We start from the raw sequence: 13,513 nt of genomic DNA, 5'->3' as shown, positions 1-13,513 counted from the left end.
TAACAATCGATTATAAATTAAACATCTATATTTTTTTAATATCCATAATACACTTGGGCTATAAATTCTTACAACCAAATAATGAGATTTATAACAATTTAATATTATTTATATATAATTATTTTGTTGGTCACATCATTAGATGGATGCTTAGAATAAAATTTTAAGATTGCATATGAAACTTGTGATCACAAACAAGGTTATCAAGGCAAATTTCTTAATTTTCATCATAAAAAAATTTTTGAGATGACATCTTATCTAATCAAGATATACATTAATGATATAACACATCAAGTTAAATCTCACAGTTAGTTAAATCCTCTAATTGGCCATAAGATTTGGGGGGTGAGAAAGGAATATGTGATGCTACACCACTTCCTACCATCATTATAATCTCATCTATTTTGGCTAATTAAGGCAAATAATTTTAAAAATCTGAACAATATGTTCATGATAAAATTGTGCTCTATATATTCGTATAGGGTTTGAATAATATTAGATAATAATTAGAGATAATCACTAGTTTGATCAGAATTATATAACTATTCTCAAAACTATTATATTAGTTTATCCATCTTGACCAAATTGTGCTCTATATGTTTTGATTCTTACCCTAAACTTTTTAGAATAAGAAGTAAAGTTGATTGATTTTTTATGTATTATATTAGGATGTAGAGAATAAAAATGCAATTAATTCATGTATGTCTCTCTCTCTCTCTCTCTCTATGTTATTCTAGCTTGTAAAATACAAGGTGAAGTGTGAGTTTATATCGTGTTATGCATGCTTTTATCATGTAGTTCTAGACCTCTTATGTCACAACATCTAGAGCATACATACAGATCAATTCCTATATCTCTATTTTACGATCCAATTCCAAAACCTGGCTCTGATACCGCAAAAGTTGGATATTTTAGTAGCTTTGTAGTTCGTCATTTATTTCAATGAATATTGGTAGAAAATTTGAAATAATTTTAAAACTAGATATTGGGGTTTGTCTATCACAGCTCAACAAGATAGGACATATCCTAGTCGGGTTGTGTTGTGACATCTTAGAGTAACCAAAGCATAAATGGCTTGTGTTTTAGTTTTTAGCTTTATTATAATGATTGTTGGCATAGTTTCTTGATAGTGGATGCAAAATCGATGAATGAGATAGTATGATAAATGTGTTTTTATCTTTTTCATGCATGATATGTATTGCTTTGCTTATATATGCTTGCACATATTCTTATGTTCATTCAATATGATGTATTATATTACATGATGTGACCTAATGTGAATCGAATTTATAATATTAATATTCTTGATAAATAAAAGATTTAGTTTTTAAATATTATAAATAACAATAATGAAAAAGTATTATTAATATAAGTATCTCATGAAACTGGTTTCTTTGTTCTAGGAAAAATTCATATGATTTATGTCCAATAATATTGATGGCCTGGAGACAACATATTCCAATGAGAAACTTAGAATGAATTCTTGTGTATTTCTAGGAGAAGCCAATCCTAACCATTATAGATAAAATCAACCAAAAATGGCATAAATCACATTCTTATGTTCTTGATTGACTAGAAAAATGTTTTTATCAACCAACAATATTTCTAAAATTCTAATATTTTATTAGAATCTCAATTCAATTCTTATAATCTATCAAAATTTGAGTGCACTCTAACATTCTGTCATGATGTAATGTAACCTCAATATTCTCCAGAGTTGTTCGATTGTTGAAAACTATGAAATTTTTAATACAATCTAAATATCCAATTATGAATTTTAATTAGCCACTAATATCTGAGTTAGGTTTAGGTACAATCGTGATTTTCTACAAAATTTAAGTGCAATATTAATATTATAATTAAATTTGGTCTAAGGGTTGGCATTGTACATAGTTGAAAAAAATAAAACCTTAATAGAGTACAAGGGTTGCATTCATTTAAATGTTCAATGTTGAATTAGTTGAAAAAAAATTATTATTTTCTTAGTTCTCAACTTCATCATTTCTCTCTTAGTTATCTTACAACCTCTTTACATAAAGCAAAAAATATTAATTATGTTTACTCCTTTAGCTTATTCTCTCTCAATTGTAATGCTAAGATGTATTATAAGAGCAAGTTATTGTTGTTTATAAGTTTATGATAAGTTCACATCTATATTATTATTAATCAACAAATTAATTTTATTTGTGAATAGGTAATTAGATTTTACATTTATGCATATTATTGCTACTCATCTAATTTTACTTGATCAACTTCACTTCAAACCAAATGATAAAAGAAATTATAAAGCTAGCAATATAAGTAGAAATATAATGTTTAAATAGAAATAAATGTAGGAAAATTTTAATGGAATTAATAATTTATAAATAATATAAATATTTTTATTGCATATCTTAAAAAAATAGTAAAAAATGTGAATTTATTTTTTGGATAGTTAATGCGGATTCGCGGAACACGCGGGCATGGGACCTGAGCTTCTTCTACCAACGAAAGCTACATATAAGCACGAGAAGCTCGGCTCCCGGTGGCGCCGAAAGAGAGAGAGAGAAAGAGAGAGACAGGCGGGCGGGGGGAGCCTCTCTCTCAAAACCGAGGGAGAAATATACAGATTACAGAGGCTATTTAGGTATCTTGGTTTTGTTTTGCGAATGATGGAATGCTTGAAAAAGAAGCTCTTTTGAAGCTCCTATTTTCTGTTTTTTTTTGTGATATGAAGATAAATCTTTGAAGTGAGCAGAAATGGAGGATAAGAGGAAAGGAGCATTCAATGTTACGGCGATGTGTGGACTCCAAGGGGAGGTTCTTTCGAGGGATGGAAGCCAGTATAGTTTGTCGGCTGGGGTGCTTCCAGCGCTTGGGGCCAGAGGAGGTAGAAGGCTTAAGCTGCGTTCCTTCATTATATCTCCTTATGATAAAAGATATAGGTACTGGTTCTCTTCTTCCTCTTCTTTTTATGAAGCAATATCGGTGTCTGTTTCTGGTTTTTATATTTTTAATGTGTAAAATTAGTAGAAGCCTATTGGTTTCGTTTCCTAAGTTTCTCTTCTAAAAGTTTTTTTTTTTTTTTTTTTTTTTTTGAAATTTTTTTTTTAAATTTTTTTTTTTTTTTTTTTTTTTGCATTGTGATTTATTCCACTTTTCATTCCTTCCTTTTGGTGTTCCTCTTCTTGTCCTATGGCCTATTTAGTAGCTTGTAAGATTGAAAGCTCCTTTTAAAAAAAGATGAAATACAACAATCATTTGATTGGAGTATTTAGAATTTTTAAACTCCACAAAATCTTTCAAATATAATGATTTTTTTTTCACCACAAAAAATAATGTAAATGAAATCATCAAAATGGGCCTTAATTGAAAATTACTTCTCACCATAGATTGGTTTTTGGTTTCTTCATTATAATCTTATCTTCTAGAATTGCAAAATATAGTTGTTTATGTGTGGTTTTATGGCAGCAGGAGAAAAATAATCTGTAACTGTAATTTTGTTCAAATATAGTAGTGATTAATGATGCATAAGAGCCTTTTGCTAGATTTTAATTGTAATTTTTTGCAGAGCATGGGAAACTTTTCTGATTATCTTGGTGATCTATACTGCTTGGGTTTCTCCATTTGAGTTTGGTTTCATCTCAAAGCCAACAGGACCTTTGTCTATTGTTGATAACTTAGTCAATGGCTTCTTCGCAATCGATATAGTCCTTACTTTCTTCGTAGCCTACCTTGAGAGCACAACCTATCTATTCATTGATGATCATGTGAAGATTGCGCGAAAGTACTTGACCAGCTGGTTTATCTTGGATTTTGTCTCCATCATCCCTTCAGAACTTGTTCGTAGGATGCTGCCGAGAAAGATGCAGTCCTACGGGTTCTTCAACATTCTTCGGCTATGGCGTCTTAGAAGAGTCAGTTCACTTTTTGCTCGGTAAAATTGTCTTCTTTGTGTTCTCTATGTCGTTTACCTTCTGTTTTATCTGGCTACTTTCTATTTTTTATAAGAATATTTTAAGTTTCTTGCTACTTTTAAAAGGCAATGGTTCATCTTGGTAAGAATGGAAAGAAAATTCCATGGGTTTGACTATATTGCTTGGATTGATGTCCTTAAATACTAAAAGGGAGACCACAAAAAATAGAAAGTATCATATTCTTCTATGGAAAATCACATAGAAAAAGCTAAGGAATAAACTCTCACAATTTTCCACATAATTAGAATATTTATAATATTTTTAGGCAGAAACAAGGAAGCATTCACCTAGAAATAAGGAGACTTTAGTAAGGATGAGACTCCATAAATCTTCAATGCCGGCTTGTGCAGGCAAGGTGATGTGGAACATCCTTAGCTAAATAAATCCTTAGGAATAGTTTATCTTTTATTAGCTTAGATGTATGCTTTCTAGAGTCTTCTATTATGCCTATATATACAAGATATTGTAAGGAAGGAGGGGATATTGATGAAATATTATTCTCTTTGAAGCTTTTGAAGCTTAGTGTTCATCTTTATTTGTTGGACTGGGATTTTCTTCTTGCTAGTCTAATTCTTCTAACGATCCACCACATCACACGACCAATGTCTAAGGATCACTAATCCGCATGAATTAAGGCAGAGTCCATCAGGCTGCCAGGACTAGCCAATCTTTGTTGTGTCCACCCGAAAACAACAATCTCACCATCTTGACTAATAATTTGCAAGATCTTTTGAACATTCAAATTAGTTTTGGAATAAAATGTACTCTCTATAGAGTTTCATACATTAAGATGTAATTTGCAGGTTTAGATATATTTTCTATATAATTTAACACTTGCAATGGCAAATAGTTTATAGCACTTGACATTATAATAAAGTTTTTTCTTGTTCTCCCTTGATTTCCAGCTTGGAGAAGGACAGACACTTCAACTACTTTTGGGTCCGATGTATAAAACTCATTTGTGTAAGTTATTACAATGGCATGCATATTATTTTTCTCTGGCCTCTAGTTTATTACTTCACCTATTTCATCACTGGTATTATTGATTCATAGGTTACCCTTTTTGCCGTCCATTGTGCTGGATGCTTCTATTATCTTCTTGCAGCAAGTTATCCCGACCCCGTAATGACATGGATTGGTGCTACGATGCCCAATTTCCATGAAAGAAGCTTGTGGATCCGTTATGTGACATCAATGTATTGGTCAATCACTACTCTTTCAACTGTTGGATATGGGGACTTGCATGCTCAAAACACCAGGGAGATGATCTTCGATATCTTTTACATGCTCTTCAACTTGGGGCTCACAGCATATCTAATTGGAAATATGACTAATTTGGTTGTTCATGGAACCAGCAGAACTAGAAAGTTTGTTAGTTATCTAACCTTAATTATGTTCCTTGTATTTAATACATTGATAATTTTTCTTACGCATGTTTTCTACTACAGAGAGATACAATTCAGGCTGCATCTGGATTTGCACAGAGAAACCAACTCCCACTGCGCCTCCAAGAGCAAATGCTTGCACATCTCTGTTTGAAGTATAGGACAGATTCGGAGGGGCTTCAACAACAAGAGACCCTTGATATACTTCCAAAAGCCATCCGATCGAGCATCTCTCAGTACCTCTTCTTTAGTCTTGTTCAGAGAGTTTATTTGTTTCAAGGGGTTTCTAATGATTTGCTTTTCCAACTGGTAAAGTTTTCATTGTAATTTCAGAAAATTTCTTCTTCTTCTCAAATTTCTGTACCAGACATTCACTTTTTTTATATCTTTTTTTTTGTTTAAGGTATCAGAGATGAAAGCTGAGTATTTTCCTCCCAGGGAGGACGTGATCCTACAGAATGAAGCACCAACTGATTTTTACGTGCTAGTTACTGGCACTGTGGTAAGTCTTCCTGGATAAGAGTTTTAGCTTAAGTAGCATTCAGATTATGGTTATTGTTTGAAACAATTGCTGAAAGTGAAATCACTTTTTTTTTTTATTTCCTTTGAATGCCTAAATATACCAAGATTGGGGCATTGAACTTCTTTGCAGGAGCTAATAGACCACAAGAATGGGATTGAGCAGGTTGTTGGAGAGGCAACGACAGGTGATCTTTTTGGAGAAGTTGGAGTACTTTGTTATAGGCCACAATTGTTCACATTCCGAACCAAAAAGTTGTGCCAGTTGTTGCGGTTAAACCGCACTACATTTCTCAGCATTGTTCAATCAAATGTAGGAGATGGGACTGTAATCATGAACAACCTTCTTCAGGTTCTTTATGAAATGGATTATTGATGTGACCTACTGCCAAAATTTCTGTCACAATTTGTTCTTTTATAGATTTTACTTGTTAAGCATAGAAATGCAGACCATAGAGATAGAAATATTTTGCAAGCATCTATGTTGCCCTGATAGGAAAATTCACCTTGCGTTTCAGTATTTGAAAGAGCAGAAGGACCCAATTATGGAGAGGATTTTGAGGGAGACAGAGGACACCCTTGCTCGGGGTCGAATGGACTTGCCTCTCTCTCTTCGGTTTGCTGTCATCAGAGGAGATGATCTGTTGTTGCATAAACTTCTTAAGCGTGGTTTGGATCCAAATGAATCTGACGGCAATGGGCACACAGCCTTGGTTAGGAATCTTTATATCTTTACTATGATACCAATTTATTGCATAAACCATTAAACATTTTCTTTCATCTTTGATTGGTTATGCAGCATCTGGCGGCATCAAAGGGAAGTGAGAATTGTGTTCTTCTCCTGCTAGATTATGGAGCAGATCCCAATAGTCGAGGTATGCCATTTCCACATGAACTCTTATAACCATTATAATTTTACTTTGACAATTAGTTTATGCCACAACAGAGATATGACTTCTTTTTATGTTAGTTTTGTGTGGTTACATAGAATGTTAGTAGATTAAAAAGCTAATCAAAATTCAAGATTTTTCTACAGTACGATACTAGAATTAAAGGGCGAGAAATTAATAATCTTCCAAGATATATTGTTAAGATACTCAAATTGAACTTCTAAAGTTGACCAAATTTGATGCAAATTAATTTGCATGAAGAAAAGTGCAATATAAGTTTTAAGGAAGCAAGCTTCATAAATGTCATTACCCATTCTCTCTTCCATTGAGATATTACTTTGTCCTATTGGTGCAGCTTTCTAGAAGTACTCTAAGATGTACATGCTTAACTTTCAAATTCTTGATTAAACTCAGGCTGATACACCAAAATGTGCCTAAATTTTTTAGACTTTTACCTTCTTGTATATAAGAGATCTTAAAATTTCTCCCAATTGAGAAACTGATGCCCTCATTAGTGGTCTTATACACAGCTTAGATTCATTCATTAGGTGAATAGAATTTTAGAGATGTTCCTTACAAGTTCAAGAGATTGCTCTCATCGTATAAAACTTAGTCTCAAATGAGTTAAAAAGATAGCTCTCATAATTTAGCACTTAGTTCTCATTTTTAGTAATGTATAGCCTTAAAACTATTTATCACATCCCTATACTCCTATGCATCATGATATGATTAGCTTTGGAAACATCAAAATCACTTTTTGATATAATATTTTAACTTTTATTAGGAACTCTAAAGTTAAGCTTTCTCATCTTGGATTAATCCTAGGATTGGTAACCTCTCTTGGAAGATTCAATAAGTGGATAAAACCATGAGATTTGTTAGGCCTAAGCGAGCATTATTTTGATGGATTAGAGTTTGGGCAATGACAATACAAAAATAAGTTTCCCTAGTGGTGGAATGAGGGGGTAGAAAGACTATTAATAAAATAAAATGAGAGAAATAAAATAACCTAAAGATAAATGAGATTAGTGTCTTCATTATATATATAGCAAAAGTGAAGATAATGGAATGTACTGTGAACATATCAATGAAAGATTGAAAATCTATTTTGATAAATTATGGAGTTATAAGTTAAAATTTTGAGAAAAGGACCAGACTAAAATGGTCTCTTAACTCTTTAAAATGGGATATTTTTTTCCTAACATTCAATGTTGGAGTTAATTAATGGTATTAAATATAAGAGTATTTTGGTCCTTTTTAATTAAATATTTATTAAATATTATTTTTCTAAAAAAATTTATTGAATGTTTCCTTAATAAAAAAAATTAATAATAATTTTAGTTTTAATTTCAAAAAATTTAGTCTTATTTTATAAAATATGATTGATAAAAATAAGTGCGATGAAGTTAATAATAATATCTGTTTGCATTTGATTTTTCTAGATCAATAAATATCATGTTTTATAAAATATGACAAAATTTTCAAATTAAAACTTAAATTATGTTTTTAATTAAAAAATGTTTAATAAGATTTTTTAGAAAAAATTATAATTATTTGAAAATTATATTTAATAAATATTTAATTAAAAATGACTAAAATACTCTTATATTTAATATCATTTACTCTAATATTGAATGTTATGATAAAAAATGTCCAATTTTAAAGAGTTGAGGGGACCAAATTGATCCCTCAAAAGGGTTTGAGATTATTTTGGTCCCTCACAAAGAGTCAACGAAACATTTTAGTCCTTTTTTCTTAAAAAATTATATATATGTATGAAATAAATAAAATCATGAAATGTGCTATAAATTTTAAAAAAAAGGGGTGAGATATAACATTCATAAAGTTAAATATTTTGGTTGAGAACTATTAAGATTTGGATAATTATAACAAATATCGTAATAATTTGATTTAAAAAATAAATTATTAAAACTTCTCAAGATTAAGAGAATGTCAAATGATAAAAAAAAAAGATTTGTATGAACTTCAAGAACTAAGATGTTTGAGATTTTGATAATTATTGTAGAGTGTTTTATAAATCATACAATGAAGTTGTGAAAGATAAGCATAGAAAAAGTTGAATGGTATTTCAGAATCAATTTTGTTTTGCATCAAAATTCTATTATCAGACAATTTTTATGCGAAAGCATTTAATAGGAAAATATTACACACAAAAGAAGGATCTTTGTTGGTTTTCGTTGGTCTTGAAAAAACCTTTGAATAAGTGCTATGAAAACTAATTTGATAAATATAAAGGATAAATGATTTGAGTCAAATGTATATTGAAACTACTAAAAAGGTTGATTGATGTAATAAGTCTAGCATTAGAAGTAGCTATAAGGTGACAAGCTAATTTTCATTCCTAGTAGAATCATATTAAGGATCAACATTAAGTTTACATATTTATTTATATTAGATCTTGTTATGCTAGCGTATTATATTCAAAATTAGATATCTTGGTATATACTATTTGCCAATAATTTTATTTTGACAAGCGATGCCTTCTCTAAAGTAAGAGTTAGACAAAAAGGGATTTTCTTTGAAATATATGGCATTTAGGAATAGTGGAAGAAGGGTTAACTATGTGGTTGGTATTAATGCATTTGTAAAATTTAGGATCATCATCAATATTCTAAATATCGAGTGATGCATAAGAATGATAAGTAATTCACCTTATATTTATTATATAACATTTATGAGGATATAAATGAGGGCATCATACCAGAGTTAAATCTTTTTTATTAAGAATTAAAGTTTCTTGAGAGCAATAATCTTTTCAGGAATGGCAAATGAGCTAATGTTAAATTTAATAAAACTACTATTTTATTGGCTATGTTTTATAGATTTGTGTGTAAGATAATAAATGAATCAATGATAATCAAAGGGGTGTATCACAAAAACTACAAAGAATGCGTGATTAATAATTATAATAGAGGAACTCTGAAATTAGCATCTATTTAAGGTAATATATTGAAAATAAATTTAAGTCACTTGAGCACTCATAATATATGTAAAAAACTCATCAATACAACAACAACAATAACAACATCAACCCGTTGTCCCACTACGTGGGGTCGGCTACATGAATCCTTTTTCTCCATTGTACAACAACATCAAGCTTTTATCCCACTAAGTGGGGTCGGCTACATGAATCATTTTTCTTCATTGTGTCCTATTAAAAGTCAAATTCTCATTTAAATTTAATAAAGAAAGATCATTCCTAATATTTTCTAACCAAGTCTTTTTAGGTTTGCCTCTACCTTTCTTAACATAAGTCAAATATAATACATCTAATCTCCTAACCGGATCATCGGGAGGCCGCCATTTTATGTGGCCAAACTATCTAAGGCTACTCTCGCTAATCTTATCTTCTACTGGAGCTACTCCAACCTTTTCACGTATATGCTCATTTCGTATCCTATCTCTAAGGGTAAAGCCACTCATCCACCTAAACTTTTTTCTCCATTGTGTTTCTAATATTTTCTAACCAAGTCTTTTTAGGTCTACCTCTACCTTTCTTAACATAAGTCAAATCTAATACCTCTACTTTCTTAACCGAGTCATCGGAAGGCTATCATTTTTTTATAAAAAGCGCACCAATAAGATAGCTAAAATTGCTATGAAAAGGTCAGGATGACGGCAAGGAGATGGACCAAAGATAGCTTGTGCAAAATGGGTCTAGTATTTAGCAGTTGGCTGAAAACTTGATAAAGTTGTTGAAGTCTCTGAATACTTCACTATTAGTTTCTATCAATATTTTTCTTAAAATCATGAGATGCTCATCTTCCTTCATATATTTGGGGGAGTGGAATCCAACTAGTCTTCTCATTTTGGTCTTATTAACTAAGGGTGTAGCCAATTCATCGAGGTCCCACTAATGTAGGATTGAGGGAGATTTGATATATACAGTCTTCCCTTTGTATTTGTAAATAGGTTGCTTTCGTGATTTAAACCTTTGACTTCATTTTTTCAAAATCTGGGGAATTTATAATACACTACAGACAACTTAATCATTTTTCCAAAGCTGCCCTCGTATAAACTACTCTGCGAGATCTTCAGAATTTGTTTACATGCTCCACAGAAGTAAAGAATTAAACAGATTGCTGATTTAAATACTATGGGATTAAGATCACATCATTTCATTTTTATGTATAATAAATTAGAACCTCCAGATCTTGTGTTTGGTATGGAAAATGGTAGTTTCCATGTTATATGTTTTTGGATTGTTTCCAGTATTGTTCTTCATATTATTCTACAAGGAAAATCCTGGTCTAATGGCCATCTTTACTAGCCATTTTTGCTTTGAAGCCTATACCTTTTAGTAGTTCTGAGCTTTATTACTAAGATGCCAGCAGCTTGGTAAATTGCTTGGGTGTCCTGTATTTTAGGTACTTCACAACTATTAATCATGTTTGAGAGCAAAATCTGGCTTTATACCATTGAATTTTAATCTTAGCCTGTGGCAAAATTTAAAGATTGTGGGCTCCGAAAATTCGGCCCCGGCCTCCGCTCGCTTTTCTTATTCGACGAGGGAGTTTTAACGAACTAAGTTCCGAGGTAAATTTTGGAAGGCAGATGGGTTTGTAGATAAGACACTATTATTGTTTAGAGGTCAACAAAGATGTCGTATCCAAGGTTTATTTCTTTTCACAGGGCTGTTTGGTAGCGCCCAGAATTTGATTTAAGTAGGATTTTGTAAATCCGCTAAATCTGGATTTCGAAAATTCTGAGGGGCCTAAATCCTGAAAACTGTTTGGTAACATTCAAAATAAATCCTATTAAATTCCGTGTGATTGTTTTGCTATAGAATGAATTTAACAAGTTGACTCTTTCTCTCGAGCCAACTGATTTTGTAAATCGGGCAAAATATAGGATTTCAAAAATCCGAGATTTAGCACGAAAAGGCGGAATTTTTCATCTATGGCGGCTTTCATTTGCCATGTGATTTGGTTTTGCATTTTAGGCCGTTTGGCTGGATTTCGTTCAAAATCCGGCCTAAATCCTGCTACCAAACAGCCCCCTCAGAAGAGAAATCTCAGAACTCTGCTTATGGGTCTTGATAAAGCCAGTTTTTAACAATTTTCCAAAAAAAAAAAACAGCTATATTTTTATAATGCAATCACCTTACAGTATGCAAAAATGCACAGATTCAGTTGGAAATGTTCCTTTATGGGAAGCTGTACTTGGGAAGCATGAATCTGTAATCAAGATGCTAATAGACAATGGTGCAAACCTTTCTTATGGTGACATCGCCCAATATGCATGCACAGCAGCAGAGCAGAACAGCATAGACCTGCTCAAGGACATTATCAGCTATGGGGGTGATGTGAGTCTGCCTAGAAAGGATGGGAACACAGCTCTTCACCTTGCAGTCTGTGAAGGAAACTTTCAGATGGTCAAGTTGCTGCTTGAGCAAGGAGCTGATATTGACAAGCATGACATACATGGTTGGAGCCCATGGGAATTAGCTGAACAGCAAGGCCATCAAGAAATCATTTCGCTCTTCCAGGCAAAGAAAGCTCGAGAGAATGACACCAATCCCGGTGGACGAAAGGAAGATGACAGCTCCGGCGATTGGAATGCTTCAACAGCAAACAGATGTCTTGGAAGATTCCGAAGCGAGCCAGCGATGGTGCGAGAGTTGCAAGAAGGCATGCCTTCCTCATCTGAGGCTTCTTCAAAGAGAAGAAACCAGAATAACAACTCTAGAAGCTTTTGCAACTCTCTATTTGGCATCATGTCAGCTTCTCATGCTGATAAGAGTGGCAATACACTGTTATCATGTAGCTCAACTTATGCAAAAACTGGCTTTGGCTATCACCCTGATGGTCACCATCAACAAGTTCAGCATTACTATCATGGTTATAATCATCATACCCCTCTAAGGGTAACAATCACCTGTCCTGAGAAGCGAGATTCGGCACGTAAGCTCGTGCTTCTTCCACGATCAATCGAGGAGCTTCTCTGGATTGGAGATAAGAAATTTGGTTTTCAAGCCTCCAAAGTAGTTACAAAGGATGGGGTTGAAATTGACGATTTGCAGCTCATTAGAGATGGTGATCATCTTCTTCTGGTCAGTGATTTATGGAGGGGAAGAAATAACAGCATTCAATAATATGAGATACTGCATGGGAAGAAAACTTTGAAGGTGACCAGTCTCCTATCTTGAAAGCTTGATTTGGGAATTCTCTTCTCTTAAGATGTTAGTTTAAATACAGTTGCCAATCCTCCCATAATAGGTTTTCCCTCTTATTGTAGTATTATTTTAAATGCATCATCATTGGGATATGAGCCCAAGATAGTCTGCATTGAAATTTATAGAATCACCTTTAGATGAGATTAAATCATCAAGGAGAAGTCATTTGAATTATTTGTAATTGAGATCTTTAATTATTATTGATAACATATCTATTTATAATGTGAAATTTTGTTTTTTTGGATCTTGTTAACTGAGTCATTTGCTTGAAGTTGTCCTAATTTTGACTTAGACATTAGTATGCTTGTCACAATATACTCAAAAGTTTGCTTTTGAAAGTTTAATGCATTTTAGGGGATGTGCATTTTTTTCAATGTCACTATAATTGAGTATTTTTGCCTCATGACGTGCATGCATGATTAAAAACTATCTAGATTTGGTTGATTGTGTCTTTATTGATGAATACATTATTATTGAAATATGGACACAACTTTTCTTTTTGAGCTTTAGGTTTTGTTTGGGACAGCTTTCTTATTGTTTTATGAAATAATTTTTTAGTACAATTTT

General features: G+C 32.3%; 1 protein-coding gene across 3 annotated transcripts; it reads left to right on the top strand.

The window, feature by feature from the left end:
• Positions 1–2,469: 2,469 nt before the first annotated feature.
• Positions 2,470–13,184, top strand: LOC110104217 (potassium channel AKT1). 3 transcript variants are annotated; one of them, XM_020833227.2, is made up of 11 exons: positions 2,470–2,626; positions 2,717–2,924; positions 3,551–3,916; positions 4,862–4,919; positions 5,010–5,327; positions 5,405–5,650; positions 5,745–5,843; positions 5,994–6,212; positions 6,379–6,573; positions 6,660–6,735; positions 11,898–13,184. In XM_020833227.2, the coding sequence occupies exons 2-11, from the start codon at positions 2,740–2,742 to the stop codon at positions 12,863–12,865; spliced, it is 2,730 nt and encodes a 909-aa protein (XP_020688886.1). In that variant the 5' UTR covers positions 2,470–2,626; positions 2,717–2,739; the 3' UTR covers positions 12,866–13,184. The 3 variants fall into 3 exon arrangements, with proteins under 3 accessions (XP_020688886.1, XP_028548940.1, XP_020688885.1); XM_028693107.1 differs by having other exon boundaries at positions 2,488–2,626; positions 2,738–2,924; XM_020833226.2 differs by having other exon boundaries at positions 2,518–2,924.
• The last annotated feature ends 329 nt before the right edge of the window (positions 13,185–13,513 follow it).

Source organism: Dendrobium catenatum, unplaced genomic scaffold (assembly GCF_001605985.2).
Source record: "Dendrobium catenatum unplaced genomic scaffold, ASM160598v2 fragScaff_scaffold_231, whole genome shotgun sequence".
In the NCBI taxonomy this organism is placed as follows: Eukaryota; Viridiplantae; Streptophyta; class Magnoliopsida; order Asparagales; family Orchidaceae; genus Dendrobium; species Dendrobium catenatum.
This window is presented reverse-complemented; position numbering and strand designations above follow the sequence as displayed.

Coding starts and splice junctions, on each gene's coding strand:
- LOC110104217 (XM_020833227.2), top strand. CDS start 2,740: ATGGAGGATAAGAGGAAAGGAGCATTCAATGTTACGGCGATGTGTGGA. Junction 3,917..4,861: donor GTCAGTTCACTTTTTGCTCG/GTAAAATTGTCT, acceptor CTTGATTTCCAG/CTTGGAGAAGGACAGACACT. Junction 4,920..5,009: donor GATGTATAAAACTCATTTGT/GTAAGTTATTAC, acceptor ATTGATTCATAG/GTTACCCTTTTTGCCGTCCA.